A 24,813-nucleotide genomic window follows, 5' to 3' on the forward strand; every position below is an offset into this window, starting at 1 on the left:
CATCCAAGTCTTTATTGTATTGGCCATGACCTTGGTCATGATTTTGGTAATCACGTTGCTCAATCTAATTGGCCTATATATATATATTAGATTTTTTTTGAATAATTTGGCTTATATGTCTTACAATTGAGTATCTGTCCTAACAAATCTCGAGTATTAGCGAGATGTCTTACAATTGAGTATATGTCCTAACAAATCTCGAGGATGAGCGAGAATCGAACCCATAACAGGAGATAAACTCTTAACCACTTGAGTTATCTCATTGCGCTCATATATATATTAGGTTAATACTCCATGCTCTTTTGGAATCAGAACAATGAGAGAGTCGTTAATACAAGGGATTTATGGCACCACATCTCGTCCAGGTGACTTGGTTGAGTACATGCTAAATGCGATAGTACTAACCTCAATTTCAGAAAATTAAATTTTTATTCAAGAAAAAGGAAATTTAAAAAATAATCTATTATAAATACGTGATCAAAGCATGTTCATAATGGATGAGAGGAGGAGTATGTATTATCATTACGATTTTTGGCGCATCAAAACTGATGCATGAAAAAACTGAAGCAAGTCAGGTACATCTTTCTCGTAACTAGCAACTAGGGTCTTGCTTGGATAAATTTTGTTTTTTTTCAAGAGGAGGAAGTATGTCAAAATTATTCTTATTTATTACTAATTATGTCTCACTTATTTTTTTCCATACTTTTTGCTAGCATGCATTTTAAGAATATTATGAAATTTAGTTATATAAAAAATAATTTAATATAAAAATTTAAATATTTTATTTTTATTTTAAAAAAATTTATTTAAAAATTATTTATGAAACCATATTTTACGAAAGTTTTATCCCTGGTATAAATCCTCAAGGCCGGACTAGGTATTGTTCATCAATAAAATGATTTGTCATTTCAATGCACATCAAGGAGATCTATTTAAAAGTATATAAAATAAAATTTTCCTATATTTAATAAATGAAAATTGCTAGAATTATAAAATTAAATAAAATGATACATATCATTTTTTTTTCAGAATGCCATATTTTTTTTGATTAACTCAAATTGCATAATAGCCCCTTACCATCTCCGATTTTTAACGTGTACCAGTTTGTATACATGCATTAATCTTAATTAGAGGTGGCCAAACGAACAGTTTGACTCGGCACGATCGGAATTCGGCTCGTTAAAAATTCATCTAACTCGGCTCGTCACGTACCGGTTTAATATTCGGCACAAATCGCGTATCAAGACGAGCCGAATATGAACCGGAAGTTGTAAAACCGCAACCGGCCCGGAACCGGACCGGAACTGGCCCACCTAACCAACTGCGAATAAACAGTTGAGAAACTGTTCGGCTCGGCCCGCGAGTCGACGAATTGTTCGGCACGGCTCAGTGGACTTAACATAAATATAATTATGTTTCTATAAGTTACCCCGTCACCAAGTCCTCACACCAACATTCATAATAAAAAAACAAAAAAAAAATTCAGTGGACTTGTTAATGCACAGACACAACACAGACACAGTTGCACACAGAACAAACCGAATAATTCGCTTCGTTGATTCGCTTGAACCGAATAATTCGTGTGACCCGTGTAACTCGCATAACTCGTCTAATTCACGAGCCGATCCCGAGTTAATATTTTGTCAAACCGGCACGGCACGGCTCGTACACTTTCACGGGTCGTTCACGAGTTAATTAAATATTGAACCGGACCGCCGGAAACTCGGCACGGCACGGTCGGCCCACTCGTATGGCCACCTCTCGTCTTGATAAATATCTTGACTTCTTTACTCCCCTTTATCCAAAGATTAGTATCACCAAAGCAAGTTAGCTTCCTTGAATAAATGAACTTCAAGTTAGTTTCCTTGAATAAATGAACTTGTGAAAGGAAAAACATGAGTCAAATAAATTACTAATAAACAGTACTCCCTCTGTTCCGTTCGATTATATAAGTTTACTATTTACACGTATTTTGAAACTTTTATAAAATATAATTTGATAATGTTTTTTTTAAATTTTTTTTTTGAATAAAAGTTTAAATATGAAACTTTTATTCAGAATTTTTAAAAAAAATAAAATTGTAGAGTTATATTTTAAGGGATTTTCTATAGTGTGCCTTTGGGCACACAATAAACACTAATTCTCATGAATTTGGTGCATTTTAATTAGTCATTTAATCATAAATATTGATGGAACTCTGCATTTATAACAACTCCACCAATAAAAATCCACCAAATTTATGGAAGTTAGTGCTTATTGTGTGCACTTAGGTACACATTAGAAAAACCAATATTTTAAATAAGTATTCAAAAGCGTGCCGAAAAGTAATGTATAAAATTTAATGGTACATAGGGATTACCAGTAACCTCATAAGCTAATTAACAGGTGAAGTTAGTTGACTAATTATAAAAGCTGCAGTGCCATTTACAATAAATTAAAAAAAAAGAGGCAAAGAAATAATGTACAGAGCAAGTCCAACAGTATGCTAGTAACTTCCTTATAAATATTATAAAATATTGACTCTTAGCAAGTTAAAACATGATTTTATATTTCAACTCCAACAATAATCTCTAAACTCATCCCTTATTATTATTATAATAATAAACTTGGACAAAAAGTAGAAGAAAGAGAGACAAAAAAGTAAAAGAAAGAGTGAGAAATAAATTTTTTATTAATAAAAGTGATATAAGGGAGGGCTAGTAGTTCTTTAAAAATAAGGTACAAGGTGATATTTTAGTGATTTAAGAAACTACTAAGATACTCTTGGAACATAAATTTGTGTCAAATTCCTTATAATTGGACTTAAGAGCTTACAAGTAAGCTCTTGGACTTGCTCTAAGTAGTTAGTATCCAAAACAAGAAAATCATGGCCATTCCTTGCTGACTTAATTAAAACAGAGAGGACACACATACAAGTTTACGCGTATATAGGCATAAAGCTTAGCTGTATTCGACCTTCCCATGTTCTCTTTTTCCAGTTGTCTGTTTTATTACATTTATACTTTTTTAATATTTACTTATATCATCTCGACTCAACTCTCTTTTGTTCTTTCATAGATAGATTATCAGAAGGAACAAGGGATTCATACCCAACTGTGTGTTTGCATATATTACATCAGATCCAGTTCAACTGACAAGAAACAGGAAAGAGAGAGAGAGAGATAACATACCCTTTTTTAGAAGTTGGGGGGGAGAGAGAGAGAGATGGCAGCAACTTGTGTTTCTTGTTCTTCAAACTTCAAGATTCTATTTTTATCACTTGCCCTTTTGGTCAATCTCTCTATATCTACTTTCATTTCAGGTATGTGATTCATGTGCTTGCTATGATTTTTTTACAATTTTAATGTAGTCTGATGTCTCTCTAATTGGTAAATATTGTGTGCTAACTTACAGATGATATCTTTGCATCTCAAGCATCAGCAGGGCGCAATTTGCTTCAAGCCAAACAAGGTTTTAATTTCATACTAATTATATTCTTTGTAGTTTGTATATGTGTCATTTTGTTAAAAGTATAAGATCCATATAGTGTCTTAACTCCATGATGTCTTGTTATAGTTGGTCTTCTAACATGGTATTAGAGGCTCTAATTTAGAGCTTAGGTTAAAGGATGCGAAAATGTATTGTTAACTTGTTATCCTGTTTGCAATTTCGGGTTGATAGATGTTTGAGTTTATTGATTAATCCTTGTGCCTGTTTAAGTTTGATCGTTAAAGTCTTGCAATTCGATCTAGTTAGTATTTGATTAGCTAAGAGAGGTTAGCCAGACAAATAAGATTATATAAACAAGATAAATGCAAACTTGAAAGTTGTTGTACCGTGATTTTAGCTTCACAATGCTTCATGCCATGTGTTTACTTGAACTGGTTCAAAGCTTTTATATGTGTCAATAGTTGAATACAAGACACTAGATATTCCGATGTGGAACAAGGAATTAACAAATTAATTTGTATGTATCTATTTTATGTTACTATGCAGGAATAAAATTAATTATAATTGATTAGGTGTTTTACTTATATTAAGTACTTCCTCTGTCCCTAAATAGTTGCCACATTTGTAAAAAAAATTGTCCTTAAATAGTTGTTACATTTCTCATTCCAATGCATTTTTAGAGCAAGTCCAACAACTCCCTTAAACATGCTCTTAACTCCAAATATAAGAAATATGACAAAAAATTGCACTCCAACAGTGTCTTAGTGATTCCTTATATCACTAAGACACCTCTCTCATGCCTTGTCTTTAAGGAAGAACCACAAGTCATCCCTTATTTCATTTTTATCAATAAAAAATTGTTTTTTCTCTCTTCATTTTAGTTCTTTTCTCTCTCTTCCTTTCATATCTCATTCAAATTTATTATTATTATAATAATAAGGAATGAAGATAAGGATTATTGTTGGAGTTCAAATTTAAAATCATGTCTTAAATCACTAAGAGTTAATATTTTATACTCCCTCTGTCCCCCTATAAAGTATACATTGGGGGACGGGGAGCCGGCACGCATTTTAACGCTTCTTTATAACATATTTGCATAAATTATTTTAATTTTTTTTTTCTTCTGAATAAAAATTTGATATTTGAAGTTTAATACAAAAAAAGAAAATTTTAAAAATAAATTAGGGAAGTATATTTTTTATTCACCTTAAAATGCGTGTCGAACATTGAAAAAAAACTGTATACAATCGGATGGGACAGAGGGAGTAATATTTATAAGGAACTTATTAATAGACTGTTGGACTTGCTCTTATAGAGTTTTTCCCATCTATACCCTTATATTTTTAGTTTCAGTGGTTGTTTCTATATTTGATGTAGACACTCATAACTCACCCTTAAATGCAATAGTTAGAGGCAAACATGGAACAAAGTAAAAAATTAAATGTTTCTTAATATGTGAGTTTTTTGCAAATGTGGCAACTAAAAAGGGACAGAGGGAGTAATTATTAGGAACATTCTAGTAGCAAGTGTAAGAATTTGTTTCCTTCAATTACTTATGGTAGGACATAGAGATGAGTATTTAATTTCAAGAAATTACTTGGATTCCAAGTAACGGTTTATCTATTTAAGCTCTTGTAATCTTTCATTATGGGATATAGTTGAAGATTATGAATTAAATCTATGGACTTGTGTGTTTCTCACCGATTCTCTGCCGAGATAGTTATTAGGGTGAGTCCTACATCATGTTCCAAATAGTTTTCTGGCATTTATTATTATGGAGGCCGTGCTTAAAGTGCTGTCTAGTTGCAGCAACAATTTTTAAGACATTTTATATTGGTCTACTGGAGAGTAGATAGCAGGGAAACCTATAATTTTGGGCATAATTTTAACCTACAAATGACCGCCAAAGGCAAGGAGCAATGAAGATCATTACATCGTAACAGAAGTGATATCCTAGTATTACGCTCTCAATGTTCTCAACTGCACAAAACAGCTTAATTTTTCACCACAAAAACCATGCACTACCTTCGACATGTTGTATATCTCAGTTGGATTGTCTTTATTTATCACAAGTAGTATCTTGGAAGACAACATGTGCCCATTTGTCTCATAAGGATAATTGTATAAATGTATGGAGTAGATAATATCCCTATTAAATAGGTAATAGTACTTGCTCGATTTTGTAATTGATGAAGCTTCTCGCAAACAGTTTCCGTAATCTAATTCTTGCTACTAGATCATATTGGACCACAAATTCCAAGTCATTTTGCTTTTAGAGAAATTATGCTTTGATGATAAATTCCTCCCCCTTTTCATGTGCAGCTTGCCCAGTTAACTTCGAGTTTCAGAACTATACTGTCATTACCAGCCAATGCAAAGGACCCCGATATCTACCCAAACCTTGCTGCGATTCTTTTAAAGAATTTGCTTGCCCTTACTCGGATGAGTTAAACGATTTATCAAATAATTGTGCTTCGACAATGTTCAGCTACATCAACGTCTATGGAAAGTATCCACCGGGTCTGTTTTCCAGTTTCTGCAGGGAAGGGAAGGACGGACTTGATTGCACTGAATACTTCAAAGAAGATTCAGCTAATGATTCAAGTGGCATCCATAATATAGGCCATCAGTTTCAGTTGATAACGTTGACGATAACTTGTCTTGTTGCATTATTATTAGTGTACTGAAGGCTCTTAAGGTTCTTGTTGCACATATTGTTTTATTTTCTGGGCCTGGTGAAAGGTCAGAGTTCCTTCTTACACAATTGAAAGTCGATATTCTTATTTCGGAAGAAAATATGCATAGTATTGTAATGTAATGCAGATCTTGGCTTTGACATTGATCTTTAAAATTCTGTTTGCCAATATTTTTCAGAAGATAACAGTTGCAATTATGTACTTCTACGGCCATACAATTTTTCATCTGTTACTGGTTACCAATGCAGTGTGACTTCCTTCTAAAGGCTACAGCTCTACATTTCTAAAGACCTCGCCCCCTGGTCATTTGGGTTTCGTTCACAATAAATTTGATGATTTTTTGTAATATCTACTGCAATTGTAAACAATTAAAAATGTTGCTAAAACGGCTCAAGAAAACGTGTGAAATAGTGCTATTGATGTTGCGAGCAACTCCAGTAATCACCTCAGATTTTCTCCAAAAATAATATAAATAAATAAACTACTAGCTTTTTAAGATAAAAAATATCTGTTACTCCAACAATATTCTTCAAACCCCCTCTCCATCTATTTGTATATCATATGCAAGTTTACAAAGTTCTTGCTGGACTTTGTTCGTATAATATCTTTATCCTTCATGATACATATTTATTTGGTGACACTTTTGTAAAGTTTATTGACACTAAAGACTATTACAATTCATCAACGAGAACTTCTGGGAAAAACCAAGTTCATCCGCTCTCCAGATCACGGGTGCTAAACGATGCTTCACCATATACGATTGTGTAGGGATTTATATCGAAATTGTTTCTTAGTCATGCACCAAGAACCTGGGAAGGTACTCAACTGTAAAAAGACAAATGAAACCTTATCAGAAATATTTTAATCTGGTCCATTACTCCAATGCAACAAGCACAGTCCTTCCTATTTCTAATTATTTCCTCGAGAAAATAAGATCCACCACTACAACAAAAAATTATCACTAGTTGAGGTTTCAAGCAAGTGCACTGAGAGCAGCCAAGACCAGTTGATATCTTACTTATGTCACGATATATAGATGGTAAAGTAGCTTACGTTGCTAATAAGCTTTGCCCCATGCCATGCAGAATCTGCACCAAATGGAGGGGGGATAACTCTGATTCCATTAGACATGGACGGAAAATATCCACGCAGTTCCTTTTCTAGCCTTTCTGGTAAACAATAAGGAGATTATTAAGTTTCATGAAGCATCTCCAAGCCAATTTATGATATTAAAATTAAAAGCATCCAAGTTCCATTTTCTTCTATAGAGGAACCATCGTATTTTCTTGGAGCTTATAGTTCCATTTTACATCTGAAACTGCTGTTTTAAGCTATGTAGTGACTTTCGGTCAAAGTCTGGACCAATTTTATTTTTCTTTAGCTTGTAAAATTTTGTGACTGGGTCTCAAACCTTTGTCAAAGAAAATTAAGGTCGTGTGGAGTAATCACTGTACCTGCTAGTCCTGGTAAACATGCACTTCCCCCAGCTAGGACGATAGTCTTAAACCAACCTTCATCATCTGTTATATCTGCAGATAGGCAATGGTCCATGCAAAGTGCCACCGCCTGTTGCACACCCATTGCAAGCCTACATCAAGGGAAAAAAAATTAGATTTTAGATACACTTAAAGGAAGTAAAAGAACAGAGGAAACGGAGTCAGAGCTAACAAGTAAAGGGATAGAGTGCTTGGTTTTGGTAAAATACGTGGAAGATTATAATCTATACAATGGAAAAAGGCATAAATTTGTTTAATTAAGTTTACTGTAATCAGTTCAAATAAGCTTGAGGCTTTGAGACCAACTCAAAGCATATCTCTCTTTCACAGCTCATTATAAGGATCGAGGAAGAGTGACATGGATGTGACCTATCTAATGACCACAGTTTACTCTTCATTCTGTACTTAATAAAGAAATGATTTGGCACTAACCTCAATCCTATAATTTCCCAAGTCTATCACAAAAATCAGTACATATCCATTTTTGCCAGAAAAGAACAAGCTTCTAACAATATTGACAAATAACAACAGCATAAAAATTTCATATCTCGGACTACAGTGGGCGACAATGCTAGTAAAGTAATTCACCACATTCCAAGTTAAGACAGAAAGGAGATGTGTCCGTACAATCCTGCGAGACGTGGCTGAAATAGGATTTCTCCAGTTTGAAATCGTTCTTTTGAAAGTGTAAACCAACCATCTGATGCCACTTTGAGGGATGCTTTTGTATCTTTGGATAATTCAGCTTCATAATCAAGGGCAACATAACAAAGATTCTGTATGCCATTCAACCAAGAAACATCAGGAAACATGTAATTTGTATTCTAGTGCAAAATGCAAATGGTGTTTATGATTCAGCCTTGAATATAACCAGACCAGAACTTTTTTCTTTGACATGAAACAGACCAGAACTAGCATGTGAAAGAAAAGTACAAAAGCATGCACCATTAAACTTTGTGCTTGTTCGAGAAGTCACGATCATGATCTTTGTAAGCACATCCACACAGGCCGCTCCTCAGCCTCTGCTAATCTCTATCACCAGTTACAAAAATAGATACACTGTTCTTTTTGTACGTCTGAAATTAAACTAGTCCTAAGAGTTATACCGTAAGGTCTATATCAGTCATCTGCTCTTCATCATTTTCCGTATGGGTATCCTAAACTCATTTGAGATCTGAAACCTACTTATTATTTAAAGACAGTGAACTGTTATGTGAATGAGTCTACTGATTATGAGTTGAGCTCTTTCTCTAAGCCTTTCTGCTGAAATATCGTCCATGCCAGTAAATTAAAGATTACTTTAAAAGGAAAGATGTACATTTCACCAGATTCTTATTTAATTAATCTAACTGTCATGTATCTTGAGGTTTTCCATGATAATTGAAAGCTTGTAATGTGGCTATTGAAGCAATGATTATTATACACCTTTTTAGCAAGTTGCGTTATTATTATTTTTATTACAATGAGATGAAAGAGGCCTTTGACTAAGACTAGCCTCCTCTAAATATTGGTAGATCCCATACCTATGAGGAGCCAATGAAGCTAAAAACAAACACCACAAACCCATCAACAGGTAAGAACAATACAAAAACTACTCCACTTCTTACAAAACTCTGGCAAAGATCTCAATACCTTTAGATCTATAAAACCTAAGAAAGCCACCCAAAACTATACTCTATGTCAAATACTATTGACTAAAATGTAAATATCATTGGATATTCGACTAGTTCTCTCCAACCAATTGCCACGGCTGAAGGGCTCCACAACGAGAATGACATTTACTTTCCTGTAACTGACACATTAATAACTCAGCACAAGAGCTAGGCATACACTGAGAAATGTTAAACCCCCCCCCCCCCAAACTAATAATCCTAACCGCAACTGCCTAACAATGAACAACCAGAAACTAAATGTGATACAGTTTCACTATGCCCTTAAGACATGCACTAACCTGGAAATCAACACCATAAAGATCTCTTTGGCAAATTCAAATGAATACCCAACTTGTCTAAGATCAATAGCCCACCAAAAAACTTGATCTAGGATTATTCCGTTAAAGAAAAGATGAAATTATGGCCGCATTAAAGTCTAATTTTCTGTTGCTTTTTGAATTAATAAAAAGTAATCAGATGACAAGAGTTAGTTTACGTGAGAGAGAAGTGGAGTCTGCTACCAAACTCACTACCTAAATATTCAATACCATAAACATAAAACAGAATAGGTACAGAAATGCATATATGATATGTGTGTGCGTGTGTGTAATATGTTATGTATACCTCTTTTAACGATCGCACGGTATATAGGGATCCAAAATTCATATTTTTCTGTTGCATCTTCTCCCTAAGGAATCCAGTAAGTTTTAAAGCTCCTATTCCAACAACTTCCACGCCGATCTTGCGCATTACTTTCCCATGTACAACTGTTAATGACATTGACAATATAAGCTGATGCAGAATCAGGAAAGAAAATCAAAGATACATCAATAACTAGAATTTTGGCTGAATTATATGCATGACCATGACATGAAAAAGCCAAGGCTCTAAAAGGAAAGGAAAACGGAAAATCACATGGCAGAAGCTACATTTTGATTGTTCAAAAAAATTACAAAGACAGTACTGATTCACAAGAAAGAAAAAACTTGTATTTTTTTTCATATACTACTGTCTACAGTAGGAAGAGAAAGAAAACAAGAGAAAAGGACAGCTTACTTGGAACAACTGATGTTTGGTGGAAACCAATATTGACAACAATGCCCGAAGTCCGTCTTGCTGCAAACAAAGCTAAAGTGGCCTGCATTTCTTACAAGAATGGCATTAGGAATAATATATGAAAGGTTAGTTGCAAAAATTCATACATAATAGACAACTCATTTGAATCAATACAAGTACTTTTAATATTATACGAATTTGACAGTGTGCAAGTGATACAGCTCTTCAATGAACTTAATACTTTTAATATAGGCAATAGTTGTTTGGTTCGACATATTCTGGATTTCAACCCATACCTGGTGTTTGGTTGAGATTTTTTTAAAACCCAGTCCTCAAACCCTCAAGGTATGGGTTTTTCATAATGGGGGGCAGCAGGTAAGTATGAGAGAGGGGTATGGAAGTTAGATTTATTTCTCCTATTTTCAATTCTATTTAAGAAATAAATATAAATGTTTAATACAAAGATATATTAAGAAACCAAAAATATATTAAAAATAACATTTAAATTAATATTTAAGACTAATAACTCAAAAATATTTTAGATCAGATTTATCAATTCCCGCACTCAACCAAACACATGATGATACCTCAACCCCATACCACTTTAACCCGAATCCTGATTCCAACTCCATTCCACTCCTTGAACCAAAGGAAAACTAAACTAAACTCATAGTCAAAATGAAAATGCTGTCACATTCAAGTTCTCTCCTGTGAATGTGATTGATGCATGAAAGTTAAGTCTGAGTGAGTCAACTTTGGGAATTCAAGTATTACTTGTGATAACTAGGTTTACAAAACCTACCGAGATACTACCGACCTAAGTAGCTAATTTTAATTTAAATAAAATAGTCGAGAACATGAATATTCGTTTCTGAATATTATTTATCACCCTCATTATTATTTTATATTAACAAATTTAAGTATCAATACAACACAGCTCCAAAATTGAAATTGTATCAATAAAGAAATTATATTCAATCTAAGAAGGATTTCATCCAAGTACTACCATGGGTTCACATCTTAAGATACAATCACATGTTAATAAATAATTCCTCGTGTTATTTCTATCAAAAAATTTATTGGCTTTTTGCTCATAAATAATGATGAACCCTCTATATGCACAAAAAAAATCACTAATTAAAATGAGGGCACACGCTAAAAAACCCGTAATAACACATTGGTTCTTATTTCATGAACAACATAACAAATATAACAATTACATAATAAGTTTTGAAGATATCATTGCATGTTTATAATATATATACATATATATATATATATTAAAGTTTAGGTTTAAAATTAAACAAAAAAAACCAATATTAGTGTCCAATAGAATGTTAAAGAGTCGGAGCCTATGCACTACTAAATGATGGACCTCATAAAATCAATCTATTGCATAAGATATACCAAAAATACCACTTGCCGGTCTTTCCAATCATAAAGATATAATTCTAAATTTAATGTTACAATATGCGAAAAATCACTATCTATTTTAAATAAAATTCTAATTGATAATATAAAATGTTGTGTTTCATTTAACAAATATTAAAAATTAAAAAATTATTAAAATCAAAAGAATATTTGATTGTTTGCGGTGTATATAAAGACTACTATGATCTATATGCCTATAACTAGTAATATAAAGTATGAAACATGACCAACAATTAACTTATGAAGGTCATTTGTGATAATATAACATAAAAGAGTTGTAAATTATGCACTATTACATGTTTAAATGCAAAGTGTAACACATCGCAATGATAAGATACATTATACAAAATGATACATGCAATATTTTTAAAAATATATTTTTGTTTCAGTATATAAATTTTATATAGACAAATAAAAATAAGTAATATAATATAAATTTGTGGACTTAAGTTGAAAAAACATATTGTGTGTGACTTGTTCAGTTAGGAAAATATTTCAAATATATTTAAATAAGCATTTAAATGTATAAAAAAATATGTGTGCATCGCACGAGTTTGTATCTAGTAATAAAAGTGAGTGTTTCGGGTTTATTTTAGTAAACTTAAATGGGGTATAGGTCTGATCAAACTTATCCTATACCATTTGGCTAAATTGTGGAATAAAATTAATTTACAACTTTTTTGGACAAGTAAAATGTAAGCTTATTGGAACTTTTCTCCCAACCCAACTTATTTTCCCTTTCATATGATACCCTCGTACACTATAAGATTGTTTTTTTTAAATAACTAGGGTAGACTTATATAACTTGTCGATTCAGGTCGCATCATAATAATTTAGCGTGTTCATATTGTGAATAATCAAACATTTGATCACAATCTTGAAATTTTATTTTTTATTACTCTTGATCTTCTTATCTTGGTTTTTTAAATTTCAATATTTATATTTTTAAAATTATTTTGTATTTTTAACTGTAAATTCATATTTTGAGTAATTTTAATTTTTACAAAAAATATTACCAACTTACAGGTTATAGTTATCTAAACACTTCACTGACCCAAGAGTGAAATTATACAAACACCTAAATAATTCACAAGTAATAATATCCTTTATACAACAATTACTAAAAGTAATGTAACTTATTTTAAGATAACCGAAACGGGCCTTTAAATGTTATTATGTTATTATATAGCTAGATTAATTGTCGTCGTTTACACAACTTGTGTAAATAATCTTGACAAATTTATAAAAATTATTTCCATTAGCATTGTACAAATTCAGAGATAAGTTGCATCTGATTTCGAGATTTCATCTTTCAACTTTGATTTATTATTTTTCACACTAAGCTGAAGTTTTCAATTAAATTTGTCTTATTTCACAATACAGTTTTTACCAAACTGCAAACTAAGGGTATGAGTACATTTCGACACTAAGTGTATGAATACATTTCGACTACTTCCACAATATTATTTATTAGATCTTAACATAAAAAAGAATGTAGCTTATCAATCTTCATAGCTACTTTGCAAACTCAAGCAAATACTAGCATAACATTGTAGCCAAGTTCAAATCTATCTTCTCTTGATAACAAGAGGTCTAGGATTCGAGCCTCGGTAGAGATATGTGTGTGAACATTTAAAATTTTGAGATTACCCTTTATCAAAAAAAATATAAGCAAACCAGAAAAGTAGAAATAGAGGAATATGATAAACTACTACCTGGTTAATAGCAACAATAGCGGGAACATCCATGCCATATAGAGCCAAGTACATGGCTTCTTTTAGCTGTCTTCTAGCCGCTTTAGCAGAGTCTGTATCTAAAATATCATAAATACAAAAGTAAAATTATAAGGGGTACTTCAATCAGAGAAAACATAACAGGAGAACTATATGCTCTCACTTGAATGGCATTAAATGACAGGGAAAGTGATAGAACGCAACATACTAAGATATTACTTATTAGGAATAATATTTCTGGATATTAAGATTACATTATTCTTCGGTCCATTTTGAAATATATCCTCAAATTCATATGGAAACTTTGGTTTGGTATATGGGGGTGACAAAATCAGACTGGACCCAACAATCCGACTCTAATTCAACCTGAGGTATACGAATTTGAGTCAAAGTTTATCAGGTTCGAGACCTGAAAAAATTGGGTTAATTTGGTTGAATTCGAGTAACCTGAAAGCAGTGTTATTATAAATGAACATATGCGAGACGCGATCCGGTGCAAGGCTAAAGCGCTTCGAAACTAAAGATCCTTCGCGTAACGATCTTTGGATGACAAGAGACAATCAAAAGGCGTCTATAACAAGAATCCGCTTGCGTCTTTAACTTTGTGACATGGTTAAATGCTTTAATGGAGTTTTTTTTGAGTTTCTCTACACGCCCCCCTCTCTAGCCTTTTTGAAGTACAGATTCATAAGAATCCTACTTCTGCGATTCTCAAGGACTAAAAGATATAAATTAGAATTCTACCAGAAGTGTTAATAATTTAAAAATATAATAATAACTTTATATAGACCATGTTTAATTATTTCTATTTTTTTATTTGAAATTACAAGTAGATAACCCACCTTAATATTATAAGATCAAGTAATATAATATTGATTTTATAAAAATTAAAAAATATATATATTCTAGATAATGTTAAATTACCTAGTGCTACAAAAATATATTCCAGATAATGTTAAATTACCTAGTGCTACAAAAATATATTCCAGATGCTGTTAAATTACCTAGTGCTACAAAAGGTTAAAAAAAATTATTTTTGCTAAGTAAAAGGTAAATAATTATGCATACAGTAAAATAGCTCCACAAATAAAGAACTGACCATCATACTGGCATATTGGAACGGACACAACTACTGGATGCCTTGATGACTTCACCTGCATCCTGCAATTTACTTATTGAACCAATATTAATAAATTTTATTATTGAATAAAACTAAAACATAGATAACAAAAAATGAGAAGCTAATAATTACTAACCAATATGGTGAATTATACTTTTATAGACATTAGAGAAATTACAGTGGTAATTCACTACCAATTTTGTTTTTTTATGATATGCTAATATATAAGGAACAAGCGACATCTTTCAGGTGCCAAACATGTGATCTCTATCATCTGTGATTTTTCCCTACCCATATCGACGTGACTCGGAAAAAGGGTGATGATATAGTCATCTCGCCGTGACTAGGAAAAGGGAATGATATAGTATCTGAGTCTGATCTTTTGTATTGAAATCAGACACTTAGTTACGGAAATATGATTCAAAACGTTATACAAGGCTTCTTGAGAACTTGCTTATAGGACGCAAGGTCCCTAGGTTACCTGTTTCAATTTCATCCTTTTAATTTTTTGCCAAGAATTTTTATACATAACATATGCATTAAACTTAATGTAGTACTAGTAGACATCACTTTTATATTTTCAAAACAAATTAAAGTTACACATTTAACTATTTGTCAAGATTGCATGCTGAATCCACAAACCCGTGACTGATTATGGATCCATAACCAAGAATCATCATATAAAATTTTGGCAGTCGTGCTATTATGAAGAGGGACTAAGATTTAGATGTGCCACAACATATTATGTCAAATTCAAATTCTAAAATAATTAAATGCGATTTTACAGCCTAGTCAAGAAGACATACCTACTATAGATTGTTGCATAGAAATGTCTCAGTCGAGAGTACAATGGAGACTCAATATTACCAAATTCCTGTACTTCATAGAGCAATGTCAATTTCCAAAACACTAGTTCAGAGAGAAAAACATCAGTGTATTCAAACTGGCTACCACTATGTATACTTTATAAATTTTGAGACCCTTAAGAAAAGCAGGAAGCTCACCAAAAATGTTGCTGACCTCCCAGATGGTGATTCATATTTGCTCCATCCATATTTGCAATAGCCCGAACCACCTTATTTTACATAAAAGAAATTACAATGCTGCATTATATACTCTAATTTCCATTTGGCCAATCACACGTCCATTTGCAGGTACTTTATAAGAAAATAATAAAGGAGCTGCTACAGTTTGTTTATAACAAAACCTCATAACCAATATGTGATAAATAAACAAACTCCCCATCTGTCACATATTTTGGGTCCATTGAGATTTTACTCTCGCTCTGGGAGACTGGGACTACTCACTACTGATCAGAACTTAAGTTCATTAAAAAAAATTGGACTAGGTTCTCAATTGCCACACTTTCTTGTAGTAAAAGAAGGTCCCTTATGGGGGTGAGGGCAGTATATACAGAGACAGAGACACTAACAATACACTTTAAGAACTATAGTGATTAATACACACCATCAATGATAATAGCACCAGGGACCCTTGCACGTTGGCCATAGATATGCATGAATGATAGCTCGGGCATCTGCCTAGGCAACGCTCTACAATCAGATACTATAATATTAGAGATGCATACAATACGGAACAAGTTGCTCTTGCACAATCAGATGCCTATTTATTTAAATGGAAGTACTTAAAAATATTCTTCTGCTGGTTGAAATTTGAAGAAACATAACGAAGACAACCTTTAAACAAAAAATAAAAATAAAAATCACTGCAGCACTATGACACTACTACAAAATTAACCAATTTCAAAAAATAGGTCTGGTCTATATACACAGTCATTAATTTGCAGAACGATGACATGAGACTTATTGGAACAGGTTAAGGAATTTTTGAGGATGTAAGACACAAGCAGCTTAAAAGTTAAATGTAAATAGCCCTTCTGCAATGATTGGTAAAATAAGGCATCAAATTACACATTTAAATACTCACAATGTGACAGACACATTCTTCCACCGAGACCAAAACCCTTGACCTTTTAGTACAAGGGGAGAGCGTTATCCGCGCTAAAGCCTTGTAGATCTTTATCTAAATTTTTGTTAAGAGTTGAAAATTATTTGTAACAACAACAATTTGTTATAACCCCAAGCCCAGGCCCAACAGTGAAGGTTTATAGTCGAAGGTGGCCCAAGAGCAAACCAGTCTTTTCAGTCAAAGGGGCAAAATCGGCAACACAGAAAAGTGGCTAAGGAATACTATACTAGGGGAGGAAAAAGGGGCTGGGTCTTTTATGGAATGAATTAGAGTGAAATCAAATCTAGGGTTTGGAGAGACTGGCCTCTCGAATTGTCAGCTGCGAGTTTAGCAATCGTTCGAGTCTTGTAATTCTTCTCTTAGTTTCAATTATAGTATTATCCGGGAGTCTTTTTTTTTCAAGATATTCTGTTTAACCGCAAGTGCTTGAGTCAGTAGTGATATATTGACATTATTTGCTCACAAATCGTAGTCAAGTATATTACAAGTGGTATCAGAGCACCACCATCCATGGGACCACCAACGGCAACGCAGAGGATTGAGCAACTTGAGGAGAAGGCTTTGGGTATTGAGGAGACCATGGCAGATCTGGTGACGAAAACAGTAGAGACCGCTGTAACGGTGATGAAGCAATCTCTGACTGAGTTACTAATGGAGGGGCAAACTGCAATGGTGAGGAAACAACACGAGGATATAGAGGCGTTAACCATTCGATTGGAGGGTCGTATAGGACGGTCTCGAGAGCATCAAGAACAGATGTTGAACACCCTCTGAAATGAGCAGCTCAAATTCCAAGCAGAATTGCGATCTACGGTGACAGGTAATTTCTCGAACCAAACTCAAATAGGTGATAAACCGGCGGGTAGTATTGCCCACAATAATATGGGTTCTGTGTCACCGGGGTACGAGGTAGGAATGGGAGGTTCGTTTGAGGGTAAGAATGGAAAAGGGGTTAACAATCAGACAATTGAAGGAGGAGGATATGGCAGTGGGGGCGGGTATATTGGAGGACATGAGGGCTACGGTGGGAATGGGTCAGGTGGAGGGCCTGGTAACTGGAGGTATCAAAAATTAGACATGCCGGTGTTTGATGGGAACGATCCGGATGGGTAGATTCTTCGAGTTGAGCGTTATTTTGCATTTTATAGGATGACAGAGGAGGAAATGCTGGAGGCAGTAGTTGTAGCATTAGAAGGGGATGCTCTACAATGGTACCAGTGGGAGCAAAAGAGAAGGCCCATTCGATTTTGGGCAGATTTAAAAGAATTTATACCAAGGCAATTTCGACCAACCAATGGGTGTTCACTATATGAACAATGGTTATCAAGATAGAGAGGATTTCGGAAAATCTGTTGATGGGTCATTTTATTAATGGGTTAAAGGATGATATCAAGGCTGAGGTGAGATTGCTAAATCCTTTAAATTTAGAACATGCAATGGAGTTGGCGGTGAGAGTGGAAGAGAAGCACCGCGTGACAGGGATGAGAAAACAAGTTTTGAGTACGATTAAGACTGGGACTTTTTCATCTTATAGTAAAGGAGGATTGGGAGGATCATATTCCCCTTCGGTTTTGCCTACAAGCCCGAGTATAGTAACTAAGAGTTGGGTGTCCACGTCTGAGTAACAGGGGTCTGTGTATTCACCAAAATCAGCAGCTTCAGGAGGGGGAACACCTAAACCAGGAGGGGAATTCAAGAGGCTAACTGAAAAGGAATTACAGGATAAAAAAGCGAAAGGATTATGTTTCCGCTGTGACGACAAATGGATGATTGGGCACCGTTGTCGTAAGAAAGAACTTAGTGTGCTACTTATGAGTGATGACGAAGGGGAGGAAGTAGATGGGGTGAATTCTGATCCAATTTTGTGTCCTGCTGAAGAATTTGTCCCAGAAGTGTCGTTGAATTCAGTGATCAGGTTGTCAAATCCCAAAACTATGAAGTTGAGGGGATTAATTGGGGAAGAGGCTGTGGTTGTGATGGTTGATCCGGGTGCTACCCACAATTTCTTGTCATTACCACTGGTTGAGAAGCTAAAAATACCAGTGACGCAATCAGGAAGTTTGGGTGTATCCTTGCGGAATGGTGAGGCTATCAAAGGGAGTGGTATATGTAAGGGAGTAGCAGTGCACTTGGAGGGGTAGAAGTATTCGACGATTTCTTACCACTGACCTTGGGAAACTCAAATGTGATTCTCGGAGTTCAATGGATCGAAAAGTTGGGGCCAGTGGTTACCAACTGGAAAACACAAGAAATGAGTTTAGAGTTGGGAGGAAACACTGTCAAGATTGTAGGGGATCCTTCCTTGGTACGAGCAAAAGTCTCGCTGAAGACGATGCTGAAAAATTTACGTAAAGAAGGGGTCATTGGGTCGAGTGTAACCAACTGGAGTCTCAAGCTGGTGGTCCCGGGACAGTAGAGGAGAGGATACATAGGCTAACACCAGAAATACGGGAGACAGTGGAGCAGTTTGGAAGTGTTTTTCGGAGCCCAGAGGGCCTACCACCCGACAGGGGTCATGAGCATGCCATTTTGTTGAAGCAGGGCAGTAATCCAGTTGGGGTTAGACCTTATCGTTACCCGCAAAGCCAAAAAGATGAGATAGAACGACTGATTCAGGAGATGCTAGCTGCGGGTATAATAAAACCTACGACAAATCCGTTTTCCAGCCCCGTATTACTGGTTAAAAAAAAGATGGCTCTTGGAGGTTTTGCGTGGATTACCGCGCGTTAAATAAGGAAACCATACCGGATAAATATCCGATTCCGGTAATTGAAGAATTACTCGATGAATTACATGGAGCTCGAGTGTTTTTGAAATTGGATTCAAAAGCGGGCTATCATCAGATTTTGGTACGGCCAGAAGACACACACAAAACCGCTTTTCGAACCCACGATGGCCACTATAAATTCCTTGTAATGCCCTTCGGGCTTATGAACGCTCCTGCAACTTTTCAATCGTTAATGAACGACGTGTTCAGGCCATTCCTCAGGAGGTTCGTACTCGTCTTTTTTCACGATATCTTGATATATAGTGGGTCCAAAGAGGAACATGTAGCTCACCTCCGGACAGTTCTGCAAAAACTCAAAGAGCACAGCCTGTTTGCCAACATTAAGAAATGCGAATTTGCCAAGACAACAATAGCATATTTGGGCCATGTAATCTCGGAAGCAGGGGTAGCTGTAGACCAAGAAAAAGTCAAGGTTGTGTTAGAATGGAGCATCCCCAGGAACTTAAGAGAGTTACGTGGGTTTCTCGGTTTAACCGGGTATTACAGAAAATTTGTGGCCAACTATGCCCAACTCGCCCGACCATTGACGGCCCAGCTGAAGAAAGACAGTTATGGTTGGTCCGAAGACGCTACAAAAGCATTTGAACGTTTGAAAGCTGCTATGATCAACCCCCCAGTGTTAACCCTACCTGACTTTTCAAAACTGTTTGTGTTGGAAGCAAACGCCTCGGGATTTGGTTTGGGCGTTGTACTTAGGAAAATCGGCCTTTGGCATTTTTCAGTAAACTGTTAGGTCCTCAGGCACAGCAGAAATTTGTATACGAAAAAGAATTAATGGCCATCTGTTTAGCCATCCAAAAATGGAAACACTATTTAGTTGGACGCCATTTCATAGTGAGAACAGATCAGCAGAGTCTGCGGTACTTAATGCTACAGCGTGAGGTGAACGTAGAGTATCAGAAGTGGGTAAGGAAGTTGTTGGGTTTTGATTTCGAAGTGCAGTATAAACCAGGGATTGCAAACCGAGTGGCGGATGCTCTGTCAAGAAAAACAGAGGAAGGGATTGAGTATGGGACCATGGTTACCACCACCCGAATCAACTGGGCAGAATTAGATGATGAAATTGCCAAGGATGCTGCATTGCAACGTATTCGAAAAGATATCCAAGGGGGCAGAGAAGGGCCAACGGGGTTTCAGCTGGTAGAAAATAATTGATGTTCAAGGGTCGGTGTGTCATACCTCGCACCTCTAAATTCATCCCAATTTTACTGATAGAGTACCATGACTCGGTGGTGGGAGGCCACGCAGGTGAGTTAAAGACATATCTCAGGATGGCTGGGGAGTGGATTTGGGAAGGAATGACGTGTCCCACCACGTCCAACAATGTAGGATTTGTCAGCAACAAAAAAATTCGCAGAGGTCACCAGCTGGGTTGCTGCAACCTCTTCCCATACCAACACTTGTATGGGAAGATATTTCTCTAGACTTTGTGGATGGACTGCCTATGTCGAAGGGAATCAATTCTATCCTAGTGGTGGTGGACCGGTTGTCCAAATTTGCGTATTTTTTGGGCCTCCGTCACCCATACACCGCAGTAACAGTAGCAAAATTATTCGTGAAGGAAATTGTAAGGTTGTTAAGTCACACAACACTGTAGAAGGGGGTTGAATACAGTGTAGAATACAATCAAATCGATTTCGAACACAAGTAAAAGTAAACAGATATATTCGATATAATAAACTCTGTTATAATGGAACTGTTCTCTCTCAGTGATGAACAAATATCACGAGAGCTGCTAGGTTACAATGTATGATCTTCTCGATAATGATAACACATATAGTGTAAACCTATGTCTGTGTTTATATAGTACACAGTTACAAGATAACTTCCAATTCATATGGAATATAATTCTGTCTCCTAAAATATATCAATCAGATATCTTATACAAGTCTTTAAGTCCTCTAACTCTTTCCATGCATATCTTCTTTTTGTATTAGTCTCGATCTTCTTTCCTGTAAATCAGCGTCCTTCCTTAACTGTTAGTCCTCTCGTACTTAAGTTCTAATATCCATCTTTTGATATTTATCTTCTGATAATCTAAGTTCTGATATCCTTAAGTTTTGACTTCCAGTAAGTACTGATTCCAGTAAGTACTGGTATTTCCTGTTTGTTAAGATCTAAAAACTAAACATGAAACACATTAGACATGACATCTCTAATATATCTAACAAAGGTTACATGGCTTTCCGGCGTCCATCGTATCGGACAGAGACCGGATTTTCTTAAGCATTTTTTGAAAAGAGCTTTTTCGGTTGCACGACACACAATTAAAAAGGAGTACTGCCTACCATCCTCAAACGGATGGACAAACTGAGATCATAAACAAGGGCCTGGAAACCTATTTAAGATGTTTCGTGGGGGAGAAACCGAAGTCATGGGCTGCATGGCTGAGCTGGGCAGAATTTTCATATAACACTTCACCACACATTTCAACCAAGGTAAGTCCTTTCAAAGTGCTCTATGGAAGGGATCCTCCATCCCTACTGCGGATTGGACAAGGTCAAACTTCGGTCAACAGCTTAGATGAGCTGTTAAAAGAACGAGATGCAATACTAGACGATCTCAAATTCCAGTTGGTTAAATCCCAACAGCGAATGAAATTAGCAGCAGACAACAAACGCAGGGATGAAAGTTTCACAGTGGGAGAACAAGTCTATTTAAAGCTGCAGCCTTATCGCCAAAAGTCGTTGGCTAACAGACCTTACGAGATACTGACGGCTCGATTTTATGGTCCTTTCACTGTTATTCAACTAATTGGGAAAGTGGCTTACAAATTGGATCTTCCACCCACTAGCCGCATCCATCTGGTGTTTCACATGTCCCAGCTCAAGCGCTCGATTGGTTCCACACCAGCAGCAACCACTATACGAGAACAGTTAACCCCAGAGTTGGAAATGGTTGTAGAACCAGAAGCAATACTGGATATTCGAAGGGTTCCCAGGTCCATAACCAAGACAAAATGAAAGTGCTTGTTAAGTGGAGGGGCTTACAACCATTTGAGGCAACTTGGGAAGAAATGGATGTCATCAATCAGCGTTTTCCGTCCTTCCACCTTGAGGACAAGGTGGGTCTTCAGGGGCTAGGGAATGTTATAACCCCAAGCCCAGGCCCAACAGTGAAGGTTTATAGTCGAAGGTGGCCCAAGGGCAAACCAGTCTTTTCAGTCAAAGGGGCAAAATCGGCAACACAGAAAAGTGGCTAAGGAATACTATACGAGGGGTGGAAAAAGGGGCTGGGTCTTTTATGGAATGAATTAGAGTGAAATCAAATCTAGGGTTTGGAGAGACTGGCCTCTCGAATTGTCAGCTGCGAGTTTAGCAATCGTTCGAGTCTTGTAATTCTTCTCTTAGTTTCAATTATAGTATTATCCGAGAGTCCTTTTTTTTTAAAGATATTTTGTTTAACCGCAAGTGCTTGAGTCAGTAGTGATATATTGACATTATTTGCTCACAAATCGTAGTCAAGTATATTACATAATTAGTTACTAAATAATGCATATACATAGTAATGCATATACATAGGCAGGCGTTTGAAACCTTCAAACTTAAATAATTCACACATTTTCAATTTTTTTATATCTAAGATCAAAACATATAAAAAATTCTTCTTCCCCTACCAACATTCGTACACGCTATGATAACAACAATTTTGATACATAAAACCAACTAACTAGTGAAATTCAGCTCAATATTAGTTAAACTAATATATAATCCTCAAGTTTGGAGAAAACAATTAAATCGATATATTATAATTACTCGGGCTGATCATAACTTAAACTATAAAAACGAAACACAAACAGAAATAAACCACAAAAAATGTAATCGAAAACATACAGAAGATGATGATAACCGGAGCGCAAGTAATTCTCGGCGAAGAAAACAGAGTCCCAAGGCAGGTCAGTATTCTGCAGAAAATGAATCCACAGCCGATTATCGGAAACAATAAGCTTCCAATACTTACAAACAACAGACAGCTTAGCGGTATCTTTAGGTCCAAGTAATTTGAGAATTTGAAAGAAAATATCTAAAGGTATTCGATCAAATGCGCCAATGAAAGAAGCGTGTAAACATATCTGATCAATATCAAGGTTATATGACGATGATGATGATGATGATCTGGTAGGGTTTGATGTTGAACTGTAGCTTGAGGATGAGCGGTTGGAGACTGATTCCCAGACTTTTTTTAACAGCGAGGTCGCCATGGCGAGTGAAATGTTATGAGTTTGTGAAGTCTTATTATGTATTTGGAGGGGGTGACACGTACACGTGGGAGTGTGTCAGCCGGGTGATTGTGGTTTTTGGTTGGTGTGGTTAAAGAGGGAACCGACGGGGGGCTTGGGGTTGGGGGTTCGGATTCGAGGCATTTAGCATTTGATTTATTTATTCTGTCCTTCAAAATTTAAAAATGGAGAGAAGAAAAAAATTAAAAAATTAAAATTTTTCTTCACGCTCCCGAGTTTTTTGACGAGAAAAGAGAAGTGATCAGGAGAGAAAATTTCCCCAAAACTTTCTTCGCAAAAATGGGAAGATTTGGAAAATTTTTGTCAAATTATCTTTTTTTCCATGATCACTTTCTCTCCTTTTTACAAAAACTCTGGAGCACACAATATATTTATTTTATTCTGCTATTTTTTTTCTCTTATCTTCTCTTCTCCTCCCATCTCTTATTTTCTCTTCTTTCCTAGAAAATATGTGTAGCACAACATTACTTTTAATGAGAATGATTTGGGTTTTAGTTCGCCAAACTACACCAGAGGACTAGACCATCCGGGCGGGGGGCGGGGGCTTATAATTTATAATTTGTTTCATTTTAACTTTATTTCTATTTTCATTTTAAGTGTATATAATAAGTTTTACAATCTATGTATGTTATTCTCTTTGTCCAATCATTTATTTAAACTTTTTTTTTCGAATTTTTTATCAAATTTTTTACATTTCAAAATTTACCAAAAATAGTTAATGGATCCCAGCATTTTTCCATTTTTTCCCCTTTTCCCACTATTTTTACTCCACTATCTCCTTTTTTATGCATTAAAAATCAATGGGTCTCACCACTTCACTTATTTTACTTTCTCTTTTTTACTAGCTTATTCATATTTTTTAACCTCCGTACCCAAACCAAATGTAAACAATTGGCCGAGACTGAAGGAGTATCTTTTAAAAACAAATTATTAAAAAATTGGTTGCTAATCATGTGATCCCCCAATTAAAAACTGTTATTTTAAATTAATGAGAACAGTAAAATATAATTTTAAAAATGATAATTTAATAAGTATAAGGTCTAATCTCATTATATTAAAATTATAATTTATAAAAATGTAATGATAAAAAAATATGTATAGCATAGGTTATATACTCGTATAATTTAAGTCTACATTTTCAGTTGGGTTCCAAATCTTCAATAGTTTAAGTCTTAACGTGAAA

At 35.2% G+C, this 24,813-nt stretch overlaps 2 protein-coding genes across 2 annotated transcripts; one reads left to right on the plus strand and one right to left on the minus strand.

The window, feature by feature from the left end:
• Positions 1–2,900: 2,900 nt before the first annotated feature.
• Positions 2,901–6,326, plus strand: LOC141708475 (GPI-anchored protein LLG1-like). The gene is made up of 3 exons (XM_074512130.1): positions 2,901–3,301; positions 3,394–3,450; positions 5,752–6,326. Exons 1-3 carry the CDS (start codon positions 3,205–3,207, stop codon positions 6,114–6,116), a joined length of 519 nt encoding a protein of 172 aa, XP_074368231.1. The 5' UTR covers positions 2,901–3,204; the 3' UTR covers positions 6,117–6,326.
• A 268-nt stretch (positions 6,327–6,594) lies between these two features.
• On the minus strand, positions 6,595–23,710 carry LOC141708474 (actin-related protein 8). The gene is made up of 12 exons (XM_074512129.1): positions 23,224–23,710; positions 16,081–16,166; positions 15,618–15,688; positions 15,420–15,487; positions 14,593–14,654; positions 13,476–13,573; positions 10,330–10,411; positions 9,898–10,040; positions 8,249–8,397; positions 7,580–7,713; positions 7,179–7,294; positions 6,595–6,950 (listed from the first exon to the last, which is right to left on the minus strand). The coding sequence occupies exons 1-12, from the start codon at positions 23,589–23,591 to the stop codon at positions 6,873–6,875; spliced, it is 1,455 nt and encodes a 484-aa protein (XP_074368230.1). The 5' UTR covers positions 23,592–23,710; the 3' UTR covers positions 6,595–6,872.
• Between the last annotated feature and the right edge of the window lie 1,103 nt (positions 23,711–24,813).

This window comes from Apium graveolens, chromosome 2 (assembly GCF_009905375.1).
Source record: "Apium graveolens cultivar Ventura chromosome 2, ASM990537v1, whole genome shotgun sequence".
NCBI classification, from domain to species: Eukaryota; Viridiplantae; Streptophyta; class Magnoliopsida; order Apiales; family Apiaceae; genus Apium; species Apium graveolens.

What these genes read in the sequence shown, in the direction of transcription:
- LOC141708474 (XM_074512129.1), bottom strand. Translation starts at nt 23,591, where the DNA reads ATGGCGACCTCGCTGTTAAAAAAAGTCTGGGAATCAGTCTCCAACCGC. An exon ending in GGAGGTCAGCAACATTTTTG is followed by an intron (nt 15,488 to 15,617) that starts GTGAGCTTCCTG and finishes TATGAAGTACAG; the next exon opens with GAATTTGGTAATATTGAGTC. An exon ending in CCAAACATCAGTTGTTCCAA is followed by an intron (nt 10,041 to 10,329) that starts GTAAGCTGTCCT and finishes TGTCATTAACAG; the next exon opens with TTGTACATGGGAAAGTAATG.
- LOC141708475 (XM_074512130.1), top strand. Translation starts at nt 3,205, where the DNA reads ATGGCAGCAACTTGTGTTTCTTGTTCTTCAAACTTCAAGATTCTATTT. An exon ending in TATATCTACTTTCATTTCAG is followed by an intron (nt 3,302 to 3,393) that starts GTATGTGATTCA and finishes GCTAACTTACAG; the next exon opens with ATGATATCTTTGCATCTCAA. An exon ending in TTTGCTTCAAGCCAAACAAG is followed by an intron (nt 3,451 to 5,751) that starts GTTTTAATTTCA and finishes TTTCATGTGCAG; the next exon opens with CTTGCCCAGTTAACTTCGAG.